The 22,412-nt window shown below is 40.2% G+C and overlaps 1 protein-coding gene across 10 annotated transcripts in view; it reads left to right on the top strand.

The window, feature by feature from the left end:
• LOC136841658 (piggyBac transposable element-derived protein 4-like) overlaps positions 1-22,412 on the top strand; it is a 459,099-nt gene that overhangs the window by 115,317 nt on the left and 321,370 nt on the right. For all 10 annotated transcript variants that reach the window (XM_067108816.1, XM_067108815.1, XM_067108813.1 and 7 more), the window contains exon 4: positions 16,182-16,539. In XM_067108816.1, the coding sequence (XP_066964917.1) occupies positions 16,182-16,539 (358 nt within the window). The remainder of the gene's footprint in view (positions 1-16,181; positions 16,540-22,412) is intronic.

Raw genomic sequence — 22,412 nt, 5'->3', positions numbered from 1 at the left:
CAACATCCTTCTTGAAGGCATCTGCAGCTCAAACTGTGGCTACTAACTAGCAGTTTACTTTCTTTAGATCATTGTCTGAAAAATGCCTCGCCCCGGCCACTATTGATGTAGCTAAATCAGCCTTATAGTAGGTATTTCTGATTAGCTTAGCTTCAGTTGCCAGAATTTCAAAGCTATCGGCTCTCGCTACAGGTGATGATCATGTTGATTTCCTTAATATCCCATCCCGGGGAAAGTCCTCCTTTCCCCTGATCATAGGACCTAGCTAAAGGCTAGAAGACCCTCAGGACAGGTGGTCCCCTAAGAGGTGGTGTCTCAGGACCAGTCACTTATGCCATTATACTGTAAGTCTTATCTCAAAGAACTCCTACAGTATAAGTGGTCCTCTTTTTTATCAGGGGAAAGGGTGGAACTCTTCGGCGTGAGTCCCAAGGTTCACGTGCAGTGGCCACCTTACCACTATCTATTTTCATAATATGAATTTTGTAACTTTCAGTATATGGGATGAGAAATCACCTCTAGCGTTTAAGCCACTATTTAAAATCACTCAAAAGCCCTGAAATTTTCTGCGGTGGCTGAAGTGAGGGTATGTCTCTCACCTTAATTATCCTTATCCTCCCCACCATACCTCCATTTATTTCTCTACCTGCCTTTCTGGTTCAATCATGCCTCACTGCCTTGCTCTCATCGATACTGATATTCCCTAGTTTATTATCTGTCTTGTTGGGTGGATTTTAATATGCTGTGAAGTTTAGATTAAGGTAAAGTACTGGAGCGGTTTATTTTGTTTCCATGTACCTCAATTCCTGATTTTGTATATATCTCATTGTTCTTAGATTTAGTTTACTTATTTCATGTTTATACTATTATTATGTTAAGGGGTCTTTTATTCCACCCCTAATTACATTTAACAATTTTATCATTCACTATGTTCTTAGACTTAAGTTTACATATTCCTTAATTGTCTTTATACAATTAGGTGTGTGTTGTTTCACCGTACTTGTATTATTAAATCTGCTTTCCTTGATGAGATATCGTAATTAAATCTATTTTTCATAGCATGTTTTTGTTCACAGTCTGCTAGTTTTTCTGTTGTAGCTTGCAGTCTTCTTTTGATTCTGTCACCATTTCACCGGCTGACACGGGGCTGAACTCCGGAAAAGGGATTTTGACAGAGGAAAAATCTGTGGCCACAGAGGAGGCCCATGTCTGGTGGCTCTCCAAACAGGTTTGCCCCCCTACTTGCTCATGTGCAAGCCTGGGGTTGGTGCTAGTGGAATGAGTTCAGATGGCTGGAGTAAGCGCGTGGCGGCTGGTGAGGTGTGGGCGCTGAGTACGGTCCTCGCTCTTCCCGGGGATGTGACATGGCGATGTCTATCAGTGTGGCTCTGTGGTTGTGATTCTTTCACTCACCCTCGAGTTTATACCAGCGTCTTCATTAGAAGACGCTCGATCTGGGGTAATGCTCAGCATTCTGAAAGCTTTTTCTCTGGTATATTTAGCAATATTGTACTAGAAATTTGAGTTAGAGAATGGAGATTTCACCGGGTGACACAGACACTCCCTCAGAAATAAGATTTTCCTTTGTCAAAATCCCTTTTTTTGTTGTGAATCACTAGTTTGAACTCTTAAAGCACCTGTCATTGTTACTAGTTCTCTGTGGAAGACAAGGCCAGTTCACATTCAACTTGTAACAATGATTTTGGTGATGATCTGAAGGCTCTAGGCATATTCTAGGCCTTCATTGTGAACAGGGTCTAACATTTTCAGCACTACGTCAGATGCTGAGCCATATACTTCGCTTCCATAATCAATAATGGACAGAACTGTTGCTTTATACAGTACAGTAAGGGTATGTCTATCGGCTCCCCAAGTAGTGTTCGATAGTAATCTAATTAGATTTAATGGTCTTTTACTTTTAGATTTTACATATGTAATGTGGGCTCTCCAGTTTGAGTATCAAATACTAATCCTAAAAATTTTGCTGTTTGGCCATTTGGTATACTATGGCTTCTGATTTTTAAATCTATTTCTTCACCTTTTTTCCACTTTTTACTTTTATAAAACATGATTGCCTGAGTTTTATCTATGGAAAATTTAAAGCTTACAGATGAGGCCCATTCATCTGTTTTTATTATGCTTTTATTAACGATTTGTTCTGCATGTTTTATTCAGGATGCTGAATAACATATGGCAAAATCATCCATCAGGTTACTTTTAATGGCCAATAGGTAGATTTTTACTGATATCATTAATTGCTAAAGTAAACAGTGTGCCACTAAGGACGCTTCCCTGTGGAACATCATTTTCAAGTGGAAATGTTCTAGACAGATCATCATCAATTCTCACCTGAAAATTGCGATTTGTCAAAAAGTTCTGTATAAACCTAGGTAAATGTCCACGGATGTTGTTGTTTTGTAAAGTTTTTAATATAGCATACCTCCATGCAGTATCGTATGCTTTTTCAATGTCAAAAAAGACAGCTACAGTAATTTGTTTTCGTTCAAAACCTCTACGTATAATTATGGTCTTCTAAGTTACAGAGAGAATCCAATGTAGATCTGTTACACTGTGACCCAAAGTGAGTGGGAGTTAAAATTTTATTTTCTCGAATGTGCCATGTTAGTCGAGCATTTACCATTTTCTCTAACAATTTGCATAAGCAGCTTGTTAAAGAAATTGGTCTGTAATTATTTACATTACTGGGATCCTTTCCAGGTTTGGGGATAGAAATTATTATAGCTTTATGCCATTCATCTGGAAATAAATTTCAAAGCCATAAATGATTATAAAACTCTAATAAGTATGACTTTGCCAAACGTGATGGCAAATCATCAAAACAAATATTGTCACCTCCAGGAGCAGATTTATTGCTGTTCCAGAGAGCATATTCCAACTCTGACATACTAAATTTTCTATTATAAGATACTGTATATCTTCTATTGTTTAAAAATTTATAAAAAAATTATATTTTATTTTTTTTTGTGCGGAAGTGTTCATCTAAATTCTTATCATTACTTACTTTTGCTAAATTTTCTCCCATTATATTACTTATTTCTTTTGGATCAAGTGTTCTTTTCCCATCTTTTAATATGGCATGTGTAGGTGGTTTAACATGGGTGCCATTTATTTTCCTGAATTTTTCCCATATTTTTTGTATGGGAGTATTATTAGAGATCTGATACGTATTTCCTCCATGAAATGATACTTCCTTGAATTACTTCTTTTTTAAATTTTGTAGATATTTTGTTGTATATAGGTTTTAATGTATCAATTTCTAGTAATAATACAGTCATTATTTGTAAAGTTCTTTCTAATATCGGTAATTTTTTATTCATGTTATTGAACTTTCTATTCAAATTATCTAATCGTCTCCCTATTGAGTGTTTTATATTTATTAATTCTGTTAACAGTGGATTGGATGCACTAGATAAGCAAACATGTATTTTTACATACCCTGTATTTGTATTCTTCTTTTAATGTGGTATTGTATTAAGTACCCTCTAAAGGGCCAACTCATTTTCAATTTACCCAACTCCTTTTTAAACATGAATCAGCTATATAATCAAGAGGTAAGGTTCATTTTAAAAATATAAATACTTAATTTAAGATTTACTTCTTAAATACTTACCTCTTCATTATACCAATTGCCCTCCCTACCTCGCTACAATCAAAGTGGACTTCTCCTGGTAAGGGGTGGGGGAAGTAGATGGGTAGAAACAGATATTCATAGAAAACTGAGTATTCTCATTTCTTGTTTCAATCTGTTGAACTACAGCTTGCGCCAAAGTAAAAGCTATATAATGGAGAAGTAAGTATTTAAAAAATAAATCTTAAAATAAGAAATTAAGTATTTATATTCTCACATTTTCACTGCCATGTGTTTGGAAAGGTGGCTCCAAATAGGTTTTCTGATAACTACGCCTGACTGAGTGTGGCTGTGCCCCAGTGAAGAGGAAAGTTAAGAGTTAAAAATACTTAAAATTTACCAATAAATGCAAGGGTTGGAGGTAAACTTAAGATGTCCACTAAATAGGATAATTCACTAAACCAATCAGAAGATAAATTATGTACAGGAGCTATCAGTGGAGCTCCATGGCACTGTCTGGAATTACGTTGAACAAAAGAATCACAGCGTACTCAGGCAAAGTGCCACAACCGCGAGTCTTATACTTTAGGCCTTTTCATAGGCTAACAAGCAATGGATATCAGGGAGGATCCAAAAGAAGCACAGTAGGCTGTACAATGAGCAAGAACGTTGCACTGTTGATAGCCTGGATATCTTAACCGGATATGGCACTTGGATATGCAGGAAGGTAGCACCATTGATCTACAGTTGATATCACACAACAGGGACTCGATGTTACAGTTCTGCAAGAGCAGGAAAGTTGAACACATACGAATAGGATCAAGTTAAATAACAATGAATCCATGTAGGCAAAATATTAGGGCACTGTCTTATGTAATGGTTAGTTAGTTAACACAAGTACACAAATGAAAGTTAAACTAGGTCACGATTGATCACAATTCCACCACAATCAAAATCACAGGAATCTCTGAGGGAGAGGAGCAGGAATATGGGTACAGGAGATAGGAGAACAGGTATATAAACACAGGTAGGTTATAGGTAAGGGGCCAACAAGCAACTTCCGATCAACCTTAGGTCCTTGGACAAGATGTGAGGTTCGTAGAGTCGGGTCTGCTCTAGGACGTCAGTGGAAGCGTTGTCTCTCAGGGTTCCCTCCACCAAAGGGAAGTACCACAAACGATAGGGTCGCTTGTAGACTAGTAGGGCATCAGCGCACAGAGGTGAGTGGCTGAATGCGGCAATCTTCGGCATAGGCAGTATAGGAACTGTTTCAAATAGGACTCAAGCGGTAGTCTCTCAGTTATTTCTGGACAGAGGGACATTGTCAGGTAATTCAGCAGGGTGACGTCTGTGGGAGGCGGCTAGCAGAGGGCATCCAGTGACGTGAAGTCAAGTGAGAAGACTTGAGTAGTGCCATAAAGTTGACTAGTGGTTATGTGTGGGTGTGTGTATGTGTGTGGTGCCAGGAGGGTGGCGTTGTAGAGGTAGCCAACGTGGGAATACCAGCAGTGTGTCTTCGGAAGTAGGTTGATCAGAGTGTCTACAAGCAGGGAGACAACTGAAGGGGGACTAGCATAGGTTATGCTAGCAATGTGACATCTGAAGAGGGACTAGGGCATCATGGGTTTGGTGGGGCCAGTATATATACCACAGTCCCCCGGCAGCGATTGTATTTTGACACTTCTTACAGCCTCTTCACAATGGGTCCTCCATTTCTTCCTTCGCAGGGCGTGTCACTAATCTGGCCAGGTACCTAGAAAGGTCATTGTATGACAGCCAGATAAAGTTTTGAGAGAAAAGGTGACAATTAGATGGGAGAGCCAAGGGATTTTTAGGCAGGGATGCAGGTGTTTGTAGGTGGAGCCTCAGGTGTGGGTCAGGTCAAGAAAGGTGATCCTTGATGGCAGCGCAGGTAGTTGAGAAGGAGGGGAAACTCAGAAAAATGCAAAGGGGCACCTTTGACTGGGGAATTGAGTACAATAATAACAATAGAAGGAACTCTCAAAGGGGGTGTGCTACTTGCAAGTGGCTGCTAAAAATGTCATTTTAGGGGCGCATTACTGTTGTCAGGTCAGATTGGTAATGATTTGTGGTACTTAGTTTCTCATTAGATACCTGCAATGGCTTAACTGAGCTTGGGAAAACATGGGAACGCTTGGTGCGAAAACATCAAAACAACTAGTACTTCTTTCAAAATGTATGTTAATTCATATAGGAAAAATGAAAAATAATTTACTTTAGCTTATAAGCAAAAATCAAAATGGAAAAATCAATATAGACAGCAAAGACGTTTGTGACACCTTCCCACGGAATGAGGCTGTTACTTGCCACTTTAAGGCGTGACTGTCTGTAAAAGAATTTTACTGAATGATTAAAGCAAAATGTCTCAAGTACATATTATTATTTCTAGACTAAACAATAATAGGCAAATGTAAAATGAACATTATAACAGACTTTAATTCATAGCGCTTAATTCATCTGAAGTCTGGTATATGGAATATGGTTGGTTGGATCAGCTAGTCTTGACCGATGAGCAAGTAGACATGCGTGTTAACCCATACACAAGTTTATGTGCCACTGATAAGGTTTGAAGGTAAAGGTAGAGATAGCAAAGGGAGACTGTAAATAACAGGGAAAAATTATGAGATACAAAACACTAAGGGTGTAGGGAGTGATTTGATCACCGTCTCTGTAATAGGCGTCAATCACTGTGATATGTGCAAACCTGACTCCTCATAGTTTTAATCATCAGAGACCATACAGGACTCTCAGTATTAGAATTGGCAGTGCCAGGGCAGCTGGCACTCTGCATATCACTCAAGCAGAGCGGGTAATGTAACATAAAGTTAGCAGTGGACTCTTAGGAGTCGTACAATCAGCATTACTGTAGGAAATGGCAGAAACTACACAATGTCAAATGACACGAAAGGAGATGACTTCCATTTTACAAAGCATTAGAGAAAGGGAGTAACCTGGCATCAGACTCTGGATTACAATGCCAAATTACTCAGAGAAGGTATTGAAGTGCTATGTACTCGTGCGGCTGTGACAACGGGAGCAGTGACAGCTCTAATCAGTTCCATCAGAACATCTTTCTCTTAAGTACATGGGGAAAGAGGCAGAAGGTTTGGTGGGCGTTTGAGGCTCACAGGTAATGAGGACCAACTCAGGCATGAGTTGTGAGGCCACACCTTTGGATGAGTTTCCGCTGTGGTCATGGGAATCCAGAAAAAAGTTTGCGTAAACATCTGGTTGGCTCTCTGTCTGGCACTGGTAGCAGAGCTAAGCTGGGCACAGAGAGAGAGGGGCCGGATTGTGATCTCCTGGAGGGAAGTCTCTGGGTCTGATATATAAGCAGGACCAGGCAAAGGAATCGAATCATTGTTTGGCACTGGCACTGTCATCTTGGCAGGTTTGGGGTTTGGGGTCTCCAGGAGGAAGATCAGTAGGACATTGCCCTACTGGCACTAAGTCAGGGCCAGTTACAGGCATGCTGCTCGATATAGGCTCACCTGTCATGACAGATGAAGCCTGGCATTGTTCAAGTCTTTCCACTGGTATGGGCAGCATTTTGGAGACATGGTTCTTATGGATGGGATCAGTGACACCTGCATGTGTAAGAGTTAAGTGCCATCGGGGTGTGAGATTTCATGTCAATGGAGATAGCAGCGTAATGTTCAGGGTCAAGCCTATAAGGGGCCCAGCACTATCTTGTCACTAATTTCAGGAGGCAAGGGCTCCTCTTGGGTTATGCGAGGTGTTGGCAAGGAGGCCAGGATGGATCTACAGGTTCTGGGAAGACAGTGGGGCCATCTGGCACTGGTAGAGAGCCTTCTGTTAAGCAAGCGTGGGGGATGGAAATTCCCTTTGGTTCTGTAGGCACTACTGTCATATATCGAAGAGAGACTTGTGAGTCTGTCCATTGTAGGAAATCCTACCCTAACAGCAGGGGATGTCTGGTAGTGAGCTTTTCGGTTACTCCAAACCAATGTTCTCGAGTGTGTGGGGTTGCTATAGGTGACGGTGAGGTGGACAGTAGGCAGATTAAAGGAGGGTCCGTTGAACCAATGGATGGAAATGCGTTTGTCTTCCCAAATAGAGGTTTTAGGAGGCACTTGACTTCTCAGTATGAGACTGATCTCCGACCCTGTATCGACAATATTCGTGAGCACATGGGCCGGTCCTAAGCCGTTTTGGGAGCTACAGTCACATGGTCCAACCCTATCCATTTGGTGGACCCATGTGTACTGACTATCTTTTGTACAGTCTTAGTTGAGGTGTAGAGAGGGCATCCCACGTAGTGTGTGGATATGTGACCAACTTTCGGACAGTCTTTGCATACATGTTTGCTATAATCCCACTTAGGACCCGATCCCGTCAAGGTGACAGTAGGGCGGTTCTCAGTTCCGGAAGTGCCCTGCGCTCTCCGGGGTTGGTTGGCTTGGGGTTTGTGGCGAGTCCCTTGTTTGGTGGGACACTGCTCTGCCCTGTGCCCAGCCTTCTTGCAGATATGGCATAGAAACGGTTTCATCGTGGGACCGTTCCTTGGTTGAGCAGTGGCTGAGGTGTGTCTAGGAGGATTTATCTTCTTATGGAGCAAGCTCAGGGGAGGGTGATGTGTCTCCCACTCGTCAGCAAGTCAGCAGCATCCGGCGACAGTGGTGGGGCGCCTCTCATGCAAGTATGTTGCGAGGGCAATGGGGCCATAGTAGAAGGAACCCTCGATCTTCATCCTCTCGAGGACAATATCATAAGTATTTCTGGAGAGAGACTCCATCCATCAGTTAAGGTTTTTGTCTTTGACATATGTCCAGTCTGTCCCGCGTGCTTAAGCAAACTCCGCCAGTTTTGTCTCCACTTCTCCAGAGTTATCTTGTGTGCCTGCATGATAGCTCGCATAACTGCAGTGAGGTCTCCTTGTTCTTCAGCAGGCAACGAGCGCAGAGCAATGAAACCTTTTCCCTGGATATGTCTATTTAGGATAAGGGCTATCTTAGTTGGGATTGGGTTGGTAGTTCTCAAAGACTTGTTTGATGTGGTCTAACCATGATTTGGGTTCTTCATCGGTCCATGCCTGGACCAGGCTGTTTACTCCCTGCAGGCCGGAGGGAGGGACAACAGCTACTGGATTTGTGGCCCGGAACTGGCCGACAGCTAGTTCATGGGTACGCAGGTCTTCTCTCTCCTGCTGAGCTCTGGCCAGCTGGGCATCAACCCAGGTGGTGAGGGCATCTCCACGGAGGTTCTGTTCCAGGGCAAGTTCCTGGAAACACTATAAGTCTTCAGTGGAAGAGGACATACAGATATGCAAGCTTTTCATAGAAGGTGGCAGGGGGCACAAAAGTAAGTCGGCTCAGGGTGAGTGAGTGAGAATATGTAACAGGCAGGTAAGCACCTATGTGTGGTACTCCCAGAGTACTGAATTCAGTATGAGGCAATCAAACAGGGGGGAAGTTAGGTGGCAGCCTACTTCAGGTAAGGTAGCTCAGGTGAGTGCGTTGGCACTGAAAAGGCACATAGGTATGTAGCTCGGGTGAGTGCGTTGCCACTGAATATGTGCGTAGGTAGGCAGCTCAGACAAGCACATTGGCGCAGAAAAGGTGGGTAGGTAGGTAGTTCGGGTGAGCGCATTGCCACCGAAAAGGTGCATAGGTAGGTAGCTCGGGTGAGCGCGTTAGCACGGAAAAGATGTGTAGGTAGGTAGCTTGGTTGAGCAAATTGGCACCATAAAGGTTCATAGGTAGGTCTTGCAAGAGGTAGTGTGTTATTAACACAGTAGCACTAGTGCTAAACAATCACAAAGCTTCAAGCAGCACCACCAGGTGCCTAGAGGTTCTCAAAACACAAGGCAGTGTCCCTAAAGGATGCGGGTGGCACTTCCCCAAATTGCGTAAGGCAGTTGCACACTCAAATGTGCATATGGTTTTTCAACAGAAACGCAGCAGTGTTCCCACAAAACTTTAAACACAAGCAGGCACCCTAAAAGGTGCGTAACAGGTTAAGAGAACGTAAAACTGTGGCACACAAAAGTGCGCTGTTGAAAAAAATAGTCAGGCAAAGGTCCTAGGAATTCTCAACAATATCGGTCTCTTGCCAAGAGACCCAACTTGCTATAGCTTCAAGTGGTGCATTGTATGCATTACTAGAGGGTGTTTGTAGCATCCCTTCAACCTAGAGGCACCCACTTTTTAGCATTTTGCTGTACCTCCATTCCCTCATCCTTTCTTCAGTCTTATTTCCTAGTGCAACTGGGGTTTTCTCCCAGTTTCACAATAGATCCTTACACAATTTATTAATTTTTTGGATTTCTTTACCTTACTCCCCAGCTACTCCAGCTCCTCTTTCACTGTTTAAAGCACTGAATGGCCAAAAGTGCCTCAGTGCTTGGCTTGATAGCTTAGATATCCTAAATCACTCCATCAAAAGCATTCTGATATTGGATTACCAAACCAACTCAGCAAATGGCTGCTTGTCTATGATTTACTTGGTACCCATGGTAATTGGAAGCTTTTGCTGTTAGGTTGTGAACTTTACTGTATTTGGTGCATGGTATTTGTCATTACTGTTCCAGTAAATATAATATCAGCATACACTCCTCAGATGGGGTGCCAAGAATAAGAGAAAGAATTATTTAGACAGGAGTTTGAGGCTGTCATTAGAAGTGAGGGAGGAGGAGAAACTAATAATAGGAGCTGATATGAATGGCAGGTTGGGAAAGAAAAGAGATGGGTATGAGGAGGTACACGGAGGCCATGGGTTTGTAATTGGAAATGAAGATGGGGATTATGTATTGGAGATGGCTCATAGTTTTGAATTGGCATGTATGAACACATGGTTTCAGAAGTTGGATAAGTAGTACTTGATAACGTATGAAAGTGGAGGAGTGCAAAGCCAAATAGATTACGTTCTAGTTAGAGGAGCCAACAAAAGCAATGTGATGAACTGCAAAGTGATCTTGGGAGAAACATGTGTTAAACAACATAGGTTGGTGGTGATGGATTTGAAAATGAGAGGGAGGAAACACAAAAAGAGAAAGAGATCTAGAATTAAGATTTGGAAACTTAAAGGAGAAAAGGGGGAGCAATGTAGGAGGATTGTGAGAGAGAGATGGCAGGAAAGGGAGAACATAGAAGTTGGACAGGGTAACAGAGTTCAAAATATGTGGGCAGACATGAGTGAAATATGTGTGGGGGAAGCAGAGGAACTGGTGGGAAGGACCAGTGGATATGGAGTGTCAAGAGGAGAAAAGTGGTGTGGAATGGAGAGGTGCAAGAGTCAATTAAAAAGAAAATCAAAAGCATTTAAGGACTGGAAAGTAAGGCATGCACAGGGTGCAGAGGAATGGTACAGAGAAGAGAAAAGAGATGCGAGGAGGGTAGGTTTGGCAATTGGAAGGGTGGCAGAGCAGCTGAATGAAAGACTAGAAACAAGAGGAGAAAAGGATATCTGTAAGATTTCAAACTTGAGGAAAAGGCAGATGCACGATTGGGGTAAATTGGGTGTCATCAAGGATAGAGATGGAAATATATTTTATAGGGCTGAAGACATTAAGAAGAGATGGAGAGAGTATTTTGAACAACTTTTAAATGCTGAAAATGTGAGAGAGGAGGTGGGGGAAGCACAGAGGATGAAGGGACCAGTGGTGGAGATACAGGATAGAGAAGTGAAGAGATCATTAAGTAAAGTGAAGAATGGTAAAGCACCAGGTCCATCAGAGTTCCAAATTGAAATGATCAAATTACTAGGTACAGAGAGGGAGAAATGGATGCTGGATTTATTAAAACCTATATGAGAAGAGGGAGAAATGCCAACGTACTGGGAGGAGAGTCTAATGGTTATATGTACAAGCAGAAAGGAGATGTCATGGATTGTGGTAACTACATAGGCATTAAACTAACAGAGCATGGATTAAAAGTTTTATAGAGGATACTGGATGAGAGATTAAGAGAAATTGTAAAGATCGGGAAACAGCAGTGTGGATTCATAAGAGGAAGAGGGATGGTGGATGCCATCTTCATTGTAAGACAGCTACAGGAAAAGAGGCTAGAGGGAAACCAGGAGCTTTATTGTGCATTTATAGACCTGGAGAAAGCATACGATAGAATCCCAAGAGAAGTGATGTAGTGTTTGAGAAAGAGGAAAGCCCAGAAAAGTTGGTTAGGCTGGTCAAGATTATATATCAGAGAATGAGCACAAAAGTATCAGGAGTTTGGGAAATAGAAAACTTTGAAGTTAGTGTTGGATTATGCCAGGGGTCAGCATTAAGCCCATTTTTGTTTGTGCTGGTCATGGATGTGTTGAGTGAAGAGATCAGGAATTAAGTGCTGTGGGAGCAGTTGTACGCTGATGATCTGGTGATTACTGCTGAAGATGAGGAGGACCTACAGAAAAGGGTTGGAGAGTGGCAGGAGTCTTTAGAGAGGGGTGGCTTAAGGGTGAATGCGAATAAAAGAGAGGTTTTAGTGAGCAGTACGGGAAGATATAATAGTAATACAAAAAAAGCAGAGTCTCGATTATAAAACAGGTGGAAAAGTTTAAATACTTAGGATCTACTTTAAGCCAAGAGGGAGGATATGAGGCTGAAGTGAACAGTAGGATACAAGCGGCGTGGAGGAAGTGGAGAGATGTAGCTGGAGTTGTATATGATAAGAAAGTGCCAATCAAGCTAAAAGTCAAGATCTGTAGCACAGTGGTAAGACCAGTGTCAATGTATGGATCAGAAACATGGGCTCTAAGAAGAAGAGAGGAAGTAAAGCTTTAGAGAACAGAGATGAGGGTGCTGAGGTGGAATATGGGAATATTGCTGCTTGAGAGATTGGAAAATGATGAAATAAGAAGAGCAGGCATAGTAAAGATAGCAGAGATGATAAGAGAGTCACGATTGAGATGGTATGGGCATGTGTTAAGGATGGATGATGAGGAGGGAGTGAAGAGGGATTGGGAAGAACCTGTTAAAGGAAGAAGATCGAGAGGGAGACAGAATTAGATGGCGGGATAAACTGAAGGAAGATATGGAGAGAAGACGTTTGGTGGAGGATGATGCCTTTGATATAAGGCAGTGGAGAAAGCGCATCAGGCAACCAACCCCTTAACGTAGGGGTAACAGTGGGAAAGAAGATTTATCATTACTGTTCCACCCCCTATGCCTAGACTTTGACTCACATCTAGAAATAATATTATTGGGAAGTGGTATCATATAGCTAGATTGGGTACTGTCAACATTATTAGTCAGTTGGTTACTCAGTTCCAAACTCTAAGATCTTGAGAAATACGTGTTTGTTTTCTGCTCTTCTCGTAGCCACCTGTCAGCACCTAATAATATCAAGATACTCTTGTTATCATGAGTAACGTCCTCGTTCACTCAAGTGTCTTCAGAGATTTTTTTGCTAGAAGGTCCAGAAGTTCGATCATAATCTTTTCCTCTGATGAACTTACTCTTCTTTCTTGGAAGAAGGCTTCTGATTGCAGCAGGTTTGGTTTTTCAAGCCATAGCAATTCAAGAATGTAGCAGGTGAGGCCTTGGGTTTTTGTAATCAACATAGTTGGTCTCATGGAGGCTACAGGTCCAAATTTGGCTCATCCTCTGCATAGTTATTTTTTCCTTTTGGTGAAGACTACTGAGAGGATAATTACAGAGTTGCCTGAAATCTTGTATTACCTTCAGGCATTGTTCTCATCTCCTTCCATGCCTGCACTCATCAGAAGAAGCCCTTCTCTCTTGGAAGTGTTTGTTTCTTAGAAACAAGGCAAATAAGGGAAGTCTTTGGTAGTGGAAAAGTGTGTTCTTCCTGAACCATTCACTGTTCCTCTACTTGGCCTGAAAGAATTGGCAGTCACCATCTCCCTTCTTGATGAGTGATGATAATTGAAATCTCTCTGATCTTTCAGTGTCAGTTAGTGGGTGAGGCATCTCCTTTGACACTTGAGAGTGTAAAGAATTTGGTTCTTTGGCCAAAAGTTGAGGGGTGGATCCCAGAAGTGCTCTTATAGACTTTATATCCCTTTAGGGTCAGGAAACCAGGTAACACTTAGTTTGGTATATTTTCATAAACTCATTAATGTAGGAGCTCCGGTAATTTTTTGTGCCTAGTAAGACTAAACGTAGAACTGAGACTGGTATTTTCGTATGGATTCACCCACTGCTTGTCTTTCTGGGATACTAGGTTACTAGAATTTATTATGAGGGTGGATCATTCTCAGTCATTGTTAAGAACTGTGTGCTTGCTTTTGCATCCCCTTGACTAGAGGAATGCCATAGCCTGCAACATGGTATTCTCTTTCCTTTCAAGCAACCTGTTTGAGATTTGTGCCAGCATGGGTTCTGTTAGTGTCAGGCCAGTGAAGAGAGCTTTTATTGATTACTTGTTGTTGTCATCCTGCAACTGTGATTGGTTCTGACTGACTACAGTAGAATTGATGTGGTCATAAGTTGGCCTTTATTACCTTATATGCAAATTGACTGTGTATAGTACGTCCTACTGCACTCTATAATAAAATGTTAACATCTTCAATTCTTATTGGTTAGTGTTTTTAGCCTTCAAGTCTTATTGGTTTGTGTTTTCAGCTTGGTTATCACAATTTTCATAGTTCATTAGTGTTTTAATGTGTATCAACATTTTCTTAGTTTATTTTATTACTGTACTGAATCGTTGGAACCTTTTTATCTTTGTACACATTAGCATTCTCTCTCTCTCTCTCTCTCTCTCTCTCTCTCTCTCTCTCTCTCTCTCTCTCTCTCTCTCTCATGGATAATAAGGCAACCCAGCTGCAACATGTGAGTGGCACATGATGCACAACTATAATGGTATTTATATTAAGGAGCAAAGTACAACATCTGGTGTGAAGGAATGTAGTAATATTAAAAGTTACGTTAACACAAGAATTTTACATTACCATCTATTAAGGGAAAAACTCTAAATGATAAACTCAAGTGAGGTTACATTATACCACACGTACGTCACAAATCATGATTGCTAAATCTAAAAGCAATGATAGATTGGTACAGTAATATGAACTTACCTGAGTAATCTATTTCTAGTCTGTTAGGCATGCAAAAACCATTCTCTATCAGGCACAACCCTCACCTAGGCAGTTACTTAAAACATCTGCTTAAAATACACTTAGTTTCTGCTTTATAATACATAAATGAACTGGCTGATGCCTCTGTTTTAACATTCGGTGACACTCATACTTGCAGTAAAGGGCTCTTTTGTTTTTACTGATGCAATAATTTCAGCAGTAGTTACGATTCTCTTTAACACGAAGACACTAGTACACACCCAATTACAGCACTCCAGAAGTTTGTTCAGGGGCTTTTTTCTAATGGCAAGATGTCGGAAGTTTAACATTTAGTATGTAGGGACTTCCTTTTACCTCAGTAGAGTATAGAAGTGAAAGCCCAATCCCTTATTTTTCTTTTACATTAGTAAATGTACAAGAACTATTTTCTGAAATGTTTTGCTCTACTGTATTGGGGTTCTTATTACCCTTGGTTATATTATTGGCATTTGGTTCGGAATGCTGACTATTAAGTGCAAGCTTGGGATGGTCTGTTGGTCTAAAAATCCCAGTTCAATCAAAGGAAATGTAAATGGAATATAAGAACTCAGTGAGGTAGAACTGTTGTGGTTGGATGATTCCTTAAGTATTTTGGAGCCCCCAAAGTAAATTGGTCCCCCAGTATTCTTGGACTCGCAGAATATTCCTGGACTGGTTCAACATTTATTTTTATCCAAAGGAAGTACTGTACCTGATTTTGAAGATGGTTTTCAAAACACTGGACATTACCAAGAGAAGCATGCAAATGCCTGACCACACATAGAGGTTACCTTTATTACCCCTACACTGCATCAGTTCTTAGGCCAAGGCATAATCAGGATTTTCAGAATTATACCCAGCAGGGGTGCTGCAAAATATGTTTCATTCATTAGCTACCATTGCAGACTTGATTATATTGGATTTTTGGAAGTCTGAAAATTTGTGACATGATTAACTTTATCTCTTTGGCCTTGGAAGCTGTATACTAGGAAGCAACAATTGTTGGAAAAAAACTTACCCAGAATGCTCCAAGTATTAAAGGTCTCTTTAGTGCAGGAAAATGTTGAATGCTCTTAAAGTCTTTCTCTAGCTCACAAAACATTAAAGAAAGAAAACTTTGCTTTTTATATTAATTTTTCTTATGTTTACTATCTTATTGTAATTGGCATTTCAAATATTCATTTGTATATTAAGAAATGCTAGAAGTTTCTGGAATTTGTTTGTGTTTTGAATATGGACAAATATTTATTCTGATCACATACAGTAATTGCCTTCTCTAGTTACATTTTAAAGTTATTTACAATTATATTGCAAATTGTTTGATTTCAGAAAACATTAAACAGTAAATGTTGAGCTATAAGGTCTATTCTAAAATTTTGTGTATTGTATTTAATGTTATTTGATAACATGTACATGTATGTTTTGTATTATGTCATCTGAACACCTTATGTTTTATAAGATATTTTATTTTTCATACCTTAAGTTGTGTATTTAATTTTAATCTTCATGTTGTTGTGTCTGTAATTGAATGCAAATTGCACATTTTGTTTTTCAGAGGGAAGAACCAAATGTATCTGTTGAACAGAGGGAAGAAGAACCAAAGAAAAGACTCTACTGTAAAGAGAGTGATTCCTCAGATTCAGATAGTGATGAGGAAAACTGTAAAGACGGTAAAATAAATATATTAGACAAAGAAGCAAAAAAAGAAAATGATAAAGATAAGGCAGCTGAGCCTATATTGAGGAGTCCAGTTGAAGATGATAAAGACCAGCTCATCTTGAATATTTCTCCTGCAACGTCAAAACCTAAAGCAGTATACAAAAGAAAGATTTTTTTAGTCTTAGCTGTGATAATAGCAGCCATTCTTATTGGTTTAGCATCATGTTACGTGATTGCTCCAGCTATTTTAAGAGGTAAGTTGAAGATTTTGTGGATTTTGGAGACAAAAATTTGGACCAACTCAATGTTCAGAATGAGTGAAAGTTTGAAGGAAAATAAGTAAGGATGTGCCATTTTAGCCATATGCCAGTGGGGAGTACTGTTTACAGTGCATTGCATGGAAAACTAGACAACACTGAAGGTTCTTTGAAGCATAACCTAGTCCTACTCCAAATTTCACTATTCATTTAAGAACAATAACTTTGAACTCTACCAGCATCCAAAAGTGATTCTGTGATGTCTTTAACCCTTGGAAATTTTAAATACATTATACAGGTATCACCCCTTGAGATTCTGGTGATGTCATCCATAGAGAATTAAAAAGGAAATTAATTTTATTAATTTTTTTATTTCAGTGGCAAAGAAAATTAATATTTTTATATCAGCTTGGGTGGACATATGGAGGTTAGGGTATGGTTTATCTCTATCTTTCCCAAAATGGGCTAGTTTGGAAAGAATTGTCACCAAATCCAGTTCTAAATCATGAATCATAAAAGTAATTAGCAAAATCTCCATTTTTCTTATGTCTTTTGCAATATAAGTAGCACCTCAACTTGATGGACAGATGAGGGGTCTGCCCTCCCAATAAGTAATGAAGATTGGCACATAGCCTAATCAATAGAGGACCCCAGAGCAGTTTGCGTAGCTGATAGGTACAGCAGTTCCATACATAGTAGTTAATAGCTTATCCTAAGTGGTATTATGTCATTTTTATTCAGTTTAACCCTCACAGGTTAGGCTAAACATATATTAACATAACCCTGAGACCAGGGACTCTTTAAGATTGGCCAATTTAAAAAATTCAATGGAAAGAGGATGATATGCAAATGCACATGGTATAAGAAAAAATGTAAAAAAATTTCTGTAGCAACCACATTTAAAAGGCACACAACCTAGGTGTAAAGGTCCAAAATCGGAAGTTTGCGTTAAGGGCATATCCCCCTGCTGGCTGCTGAGACATAATCCTCGTGTTGTCTTCTTCTTCTTCTTCTTCTTCTTTTCCATACCTTCATAAGTCCCCTAATCCACCATTTTTTCCACTAATACGAACCATTTATATAAATTTCTCTTACAAAATTAAAATTAGAAACTAATTTATTTTACTTTTTATTCAGTAATACAACTTACAAACTACATTTTTCTTTTTCTAGCACTTTTACAAGTTTCAAAGAGTATTATACTCTTCAAAATATGGTTCCAGACATAGTGGAACATCACATTCATGGCAGTGAAAACAAGTGTCTTTTTTTCTGCTGTGGTTGACGATTTGTATGTCAGCAGACATAGTAAGCCCTTGTGCTATGTTTTTTGGCACCTGGTGGCACTGGCATCATAAGAATGAAATGACGTACAGAAAGTCGGGCTGGGTTGAGAGTGCAAGCAGCCAGCGCAACCTCCTCTCGATTGAGGCCATGAGATAGTTTTAAATTGATCTAATTTTACCCATACTGTCTACGAACTGTAAATATGCCATTCTAAAACAGACATAGAGCATTTCAGAACAAAGAGAAAGAGACAGAATAAATAAGTTCTTGAAAATGAGGTTGAGAAGATTTCTTAAAATAGATCGGTGGAATGGGGAGAGAGAGAAATAGTATACGTGATCTTTGCACCTATATTTTTAAGTCAACCATTTATTTCTTTTTTTAAAGGTAATGTATTAAGCTGACTTTTAAATGAAAATTACAGTAACTTTTATTTTATGTAAAAGTTAGCTTAATACTTTAGGAGCATGATTAGGGTCATATTTAGTGTTTAAACTCTAGAAATAAGCATTTATTAGCATTTTTGATAGCATAGTCGCTTGTTTCGTCCTCAGGGAGTTACCTTCCATGGTCTTCCAGAGCTACATGGTGACCAAACTAATATCAAAGAATTCTCTTCTAGTTGATGAACATTATAACACATGATGGAGTATATTATGAACTCAGAGATAAGAGGGCACTTTCCCTTATCTTCAGCGAAGCCTGAAAGGCATCGATATTTCATCATCCTTGGAAATATCCGTGCTGATGAAGAGCTTTGAATGGTCTTGCCCACCCAGGGAACTCAGGCCCCCCGAGAGGGACGTGTCTCTCGTTTTGTGGAGCCTAACTTGTGCCCCTTACGAGCCACTACGAGAGGCCACAGACAGGGATCTGACTCTCAAGACCATCTTCCTTCTAGCCCTGGCATCGGCGAAGAGGATTAGCGAATTACAGGGACTTTCCTTTTCAGTTAAACGCTCGAGGGATAGGCTTTGGTAATACTCAAATTTGTCCCGGAGTTCGTAGCGAAAACTCAAAACCCAGCGGTCCCTGACGCTCGGTTTGAGTCATTCACGATCCCATCCCAGAGTGACTTTGTAGATAATAACCCTGACAAGTTACGACTCTGTCCTGTACAGGCGCTACAGTGCTATCTGAAGAGAACACAACACCTCAGGCCTGAGTGTCGGCGACTCTTCGTTAGCACCGGGACCCCCAAGAAGGAGGTGTCCAAGAACACGATCTCTTTCTGGCTTCGTGAGGTTATCACGAAAGCGTATGCAACGGCTGGCGTGGACGTCACCAGCTCTCTGTCCCCCCGTGCTCACAAAATCAGGGGGATTGTGCCCTCTTTAGCATTCAAGAAGAACCTGTCGGTTCAGCAGGTACTGAAGGCGGGGGTGTGGTCACGCCAGGCCACATTCACCTCTTTTTACCTAAGGGACGTTACCCATCGGTCCTTAGATACCTTCTCCTTGGGACCAGTGGTGGCTGCTCAACAAGTTGTGTAACTTACCCAGCTCCCGTATAGGACAGAGTTACGTCTCGTCTGTTGTACGTGCATGATTGGGCGTGAAAGGTGAGTGACTGGCTCTCTCTTCCCCCCCCTATCATCCTACCCTTTCCCTCAGGCAGAGAGTTAGGCCGTACAAGCTGAACCGGACATCTGACACAGGTGAGTTTCATTACTTGAGTGTCCTATCTTTGTTGCCTTTCAGGTACACATTAGATGTAATGTCCCCTCTTTCCCCTGCAAGGCGGGCAAGGGGTTGCGGGCTAGTTACCAAACCCATTCCTTATGTTGGTCCTTAGTCCTCGACTTTTCCCAAGCACCCCTAATGTGGCTGGGAAGGGTTCTCTCTGGCTTTCACCTCGCTGTGCGATCGTTTACATACCGTAACCTTGTCACAGCTAGGACAGTCTAATAGACTGGTCCGTATCACCACAGTTCTCACAACGGTGCTCATGGTCCGGTGGCCATGTCCTCCTGGCTCATACCCCAGGTGAACATAAGGTGCGTTAAACTTCCGGTCATTCAGAGACCTCCACTCAGATTCCTCCCACCGAATCTTGAGTTCCCTGAGTTCCCATATGTAAAGGACCAAGGGTTTCTATTTGTGTAGGAACAAATCGCACTTTTAACCCTTTCATATCTGTATAGTTATCACATCACTGAGGGTACATGAGCCCCGATGTGTCTGGGAGCGCTCGACAGTGCGAAAAAATAATTATTTCGAAAATTCAGCAAAAATAGAAATTTTATGCCAACAACATTCATTTTGCTGTCCTTTTTTCTAAATGTTTATATTTTATGGTGGAATAGTCAGAATAAGAGTCCCAGCCCTCTAAATTCGAAAAAATGTGAGTTACTTAACGAAAAAAAAAATTCTTTACTTATTTTTATATTTTCGTTCGTAACCCAAAACTATGAAAGTCAGATGAATGAATTATTTTTATGAGAAAGCCAATAAAATTCCTAAATATTGACATAAAACAATGGAAAACGAATAAGTCCAGTTGGTGAAAAAAATTATAGAAAAGAGGGTGAGAAACAGAGCTCTCTGCCCGGCCTATGGTGAGAATTATGGCTAGAAAAATTTTTTTGAAGAGCCCTATCTTGGTTATTTTCATAGAAATTACTTTGTAAATATACAAAAAAGTAGAGGAAAAGTTGAAGAATAAAGGGAAAGTCAAGAAAAATGGCTTTGGTAACGGCAACAGTTTCATTTTGACGTTATAAATTGATCGAAACGAAAAAAAAAGTTACCGTTGTCAACATTATTGTTCGTAGCTCAAAAAATATAACAGTTAGGCGAATGAATTATTTTTTATGAGAAAGCCAAGAAAATTCTCTAAATATCGACATATAAAACAATGAAAAACGAATAAGTCCAGTTGGTGAAAAATTGATAGAAAAGTGGGTAAGAAACAGAGCGCGCTGCCCGGCATACGGTGAGAATTATCGCTAGACATTTTTTTTGAAGAGCCCTAACCCGGATTTTTTCATAGAAATTACTTTGTAAATATAAAAAAATGTAGAGGAAAGGTTGAGGAATAAAGTGAGAGTCAAGAAAAATGGCTTTGGTAACAGCAACAGTTTCATTTTGACGTTATAAGCTGTTCGAAACGAAAAAAAAATGTTACCGTTGTCAAAATTATCGTTCATAGCTCAAAAGCTATAACAGTTAGGTGAATGAATTATTTATTGTGAGAAAGCCAACAAAATACTCTAAATATTGATATATATGATAATGAAAAATGAGATTCAGAGCCCTGCCTAAAATCCAGACGTCTCTTATGTGATTCACTAACGAATTTCCGCTAGTTTTACCGTAAAAACTTTGCGAAAGCATTTTGGAAACTGTTCTCGATTGACGTCGCTGTATGTAAATAGCCACACGTGTTTACCCAACCTCGTATGCATGGTCTCTGACAGAAGTGTGGCCTGCCAGACCTGCGTGGGTGCGATCAGCTGATGTCATTGTGAGAATTTTACTACGCCATGGATTTGTGCATGCACAGTAGAGGAACTAAAAAATTTATAGAAAATAGAGGATACGAAACAGAGTGTTTCCAATAATGTAATCCTACATTTTATAAAAAAAAATGTAAGATACGAGAGAGAATCGTGGTTAGGATCAGCTGATTTCATTGTGAGAAATTTACTATGCCAGGGAATTGCGCATGCGCAGTATAGGGACTGCTTGCCTGGCGTATTGATGCCTGAGTTACACGGTCCAAGGTATGCTTTAGCCTATGGAAACCACCAACTGTCCGAAAATAAAAAAAATTTACCCCTACCACATGTACGAAAAATGTTGGTAAATTTTACGTAAAATTACGTCAGTCAGAAAAGAAGGGGGGTAGGGGGTTATTGCGTAATATTACGTCAGTTGGACAGGAATGGGTTAATAGTAAAGTGCATTTTTCCTAAAATACAAACCTGAGGTCCTTCATTCAGGTTACCCACCTCAGCCACCCCACAATCTGCCCTAGACCAGAAAGTACAGTAAATGCGTGAATCTGGGTGGTTGGTACCGTGGGTTTCCCACTGTTACCAACCACATGCCCAGCTGGCAGTAATACCAATTCATGCCTTGTAAGTCTTTAGCGGCCCGTTCAGCTACGCCGAAAGTATCCCCATATGTAAAGGACCTCAGGTTTGTATGTTAGGAAAAATGCATTTTACTCATAAAAATGCAATCAACAGGGACAAAATATTCCCTTGTGTATGTACATGTTACAATGATTTACTAATTTTCAAATAATATTAATATTAACGTAAATACATTAATATGTTATATTTCACCTACAGAATCCATTTATACCTACTTTATTATTATTTTAATCTGTTATCATCGTTATACAGTATGTATAAAAAACCAATAATCCTGACTTTGTGATGTTTACATTCTGAAAATCAGCTGATTGAGGCTCACTACTACTGAATGAGTTAGGAAAATCATTTTTTAGTTGCCGAAAGAAACAAATTTATTAATGGAATTATTTTATTTTTAATTTTGTACATAAAGTTTATGATACTACGGTAATCCATATTTCATTAAGAGAGAGAAAACTGGTGTTTACTACAAATGAAGTCT

Source organism: Macrobrachium rosenbergii, chromosome 9 (genome assembly GCF_040412425.1).
Source record: "Macrobrachium rosenbergii isolate ZJJX-2024 chromosome 9, ASM4041242v1, whole genome shotgun sequence".
NCBI lineage: Eukaryota > Metazoa > Arthropoda > Malacostraca > Decapoda > Palaemonidae > Macrobrachium > Macrobrachium rosenbergii.
This window is presented reverse-complemented; position numbering and strand designations above follow the sequence as displayed.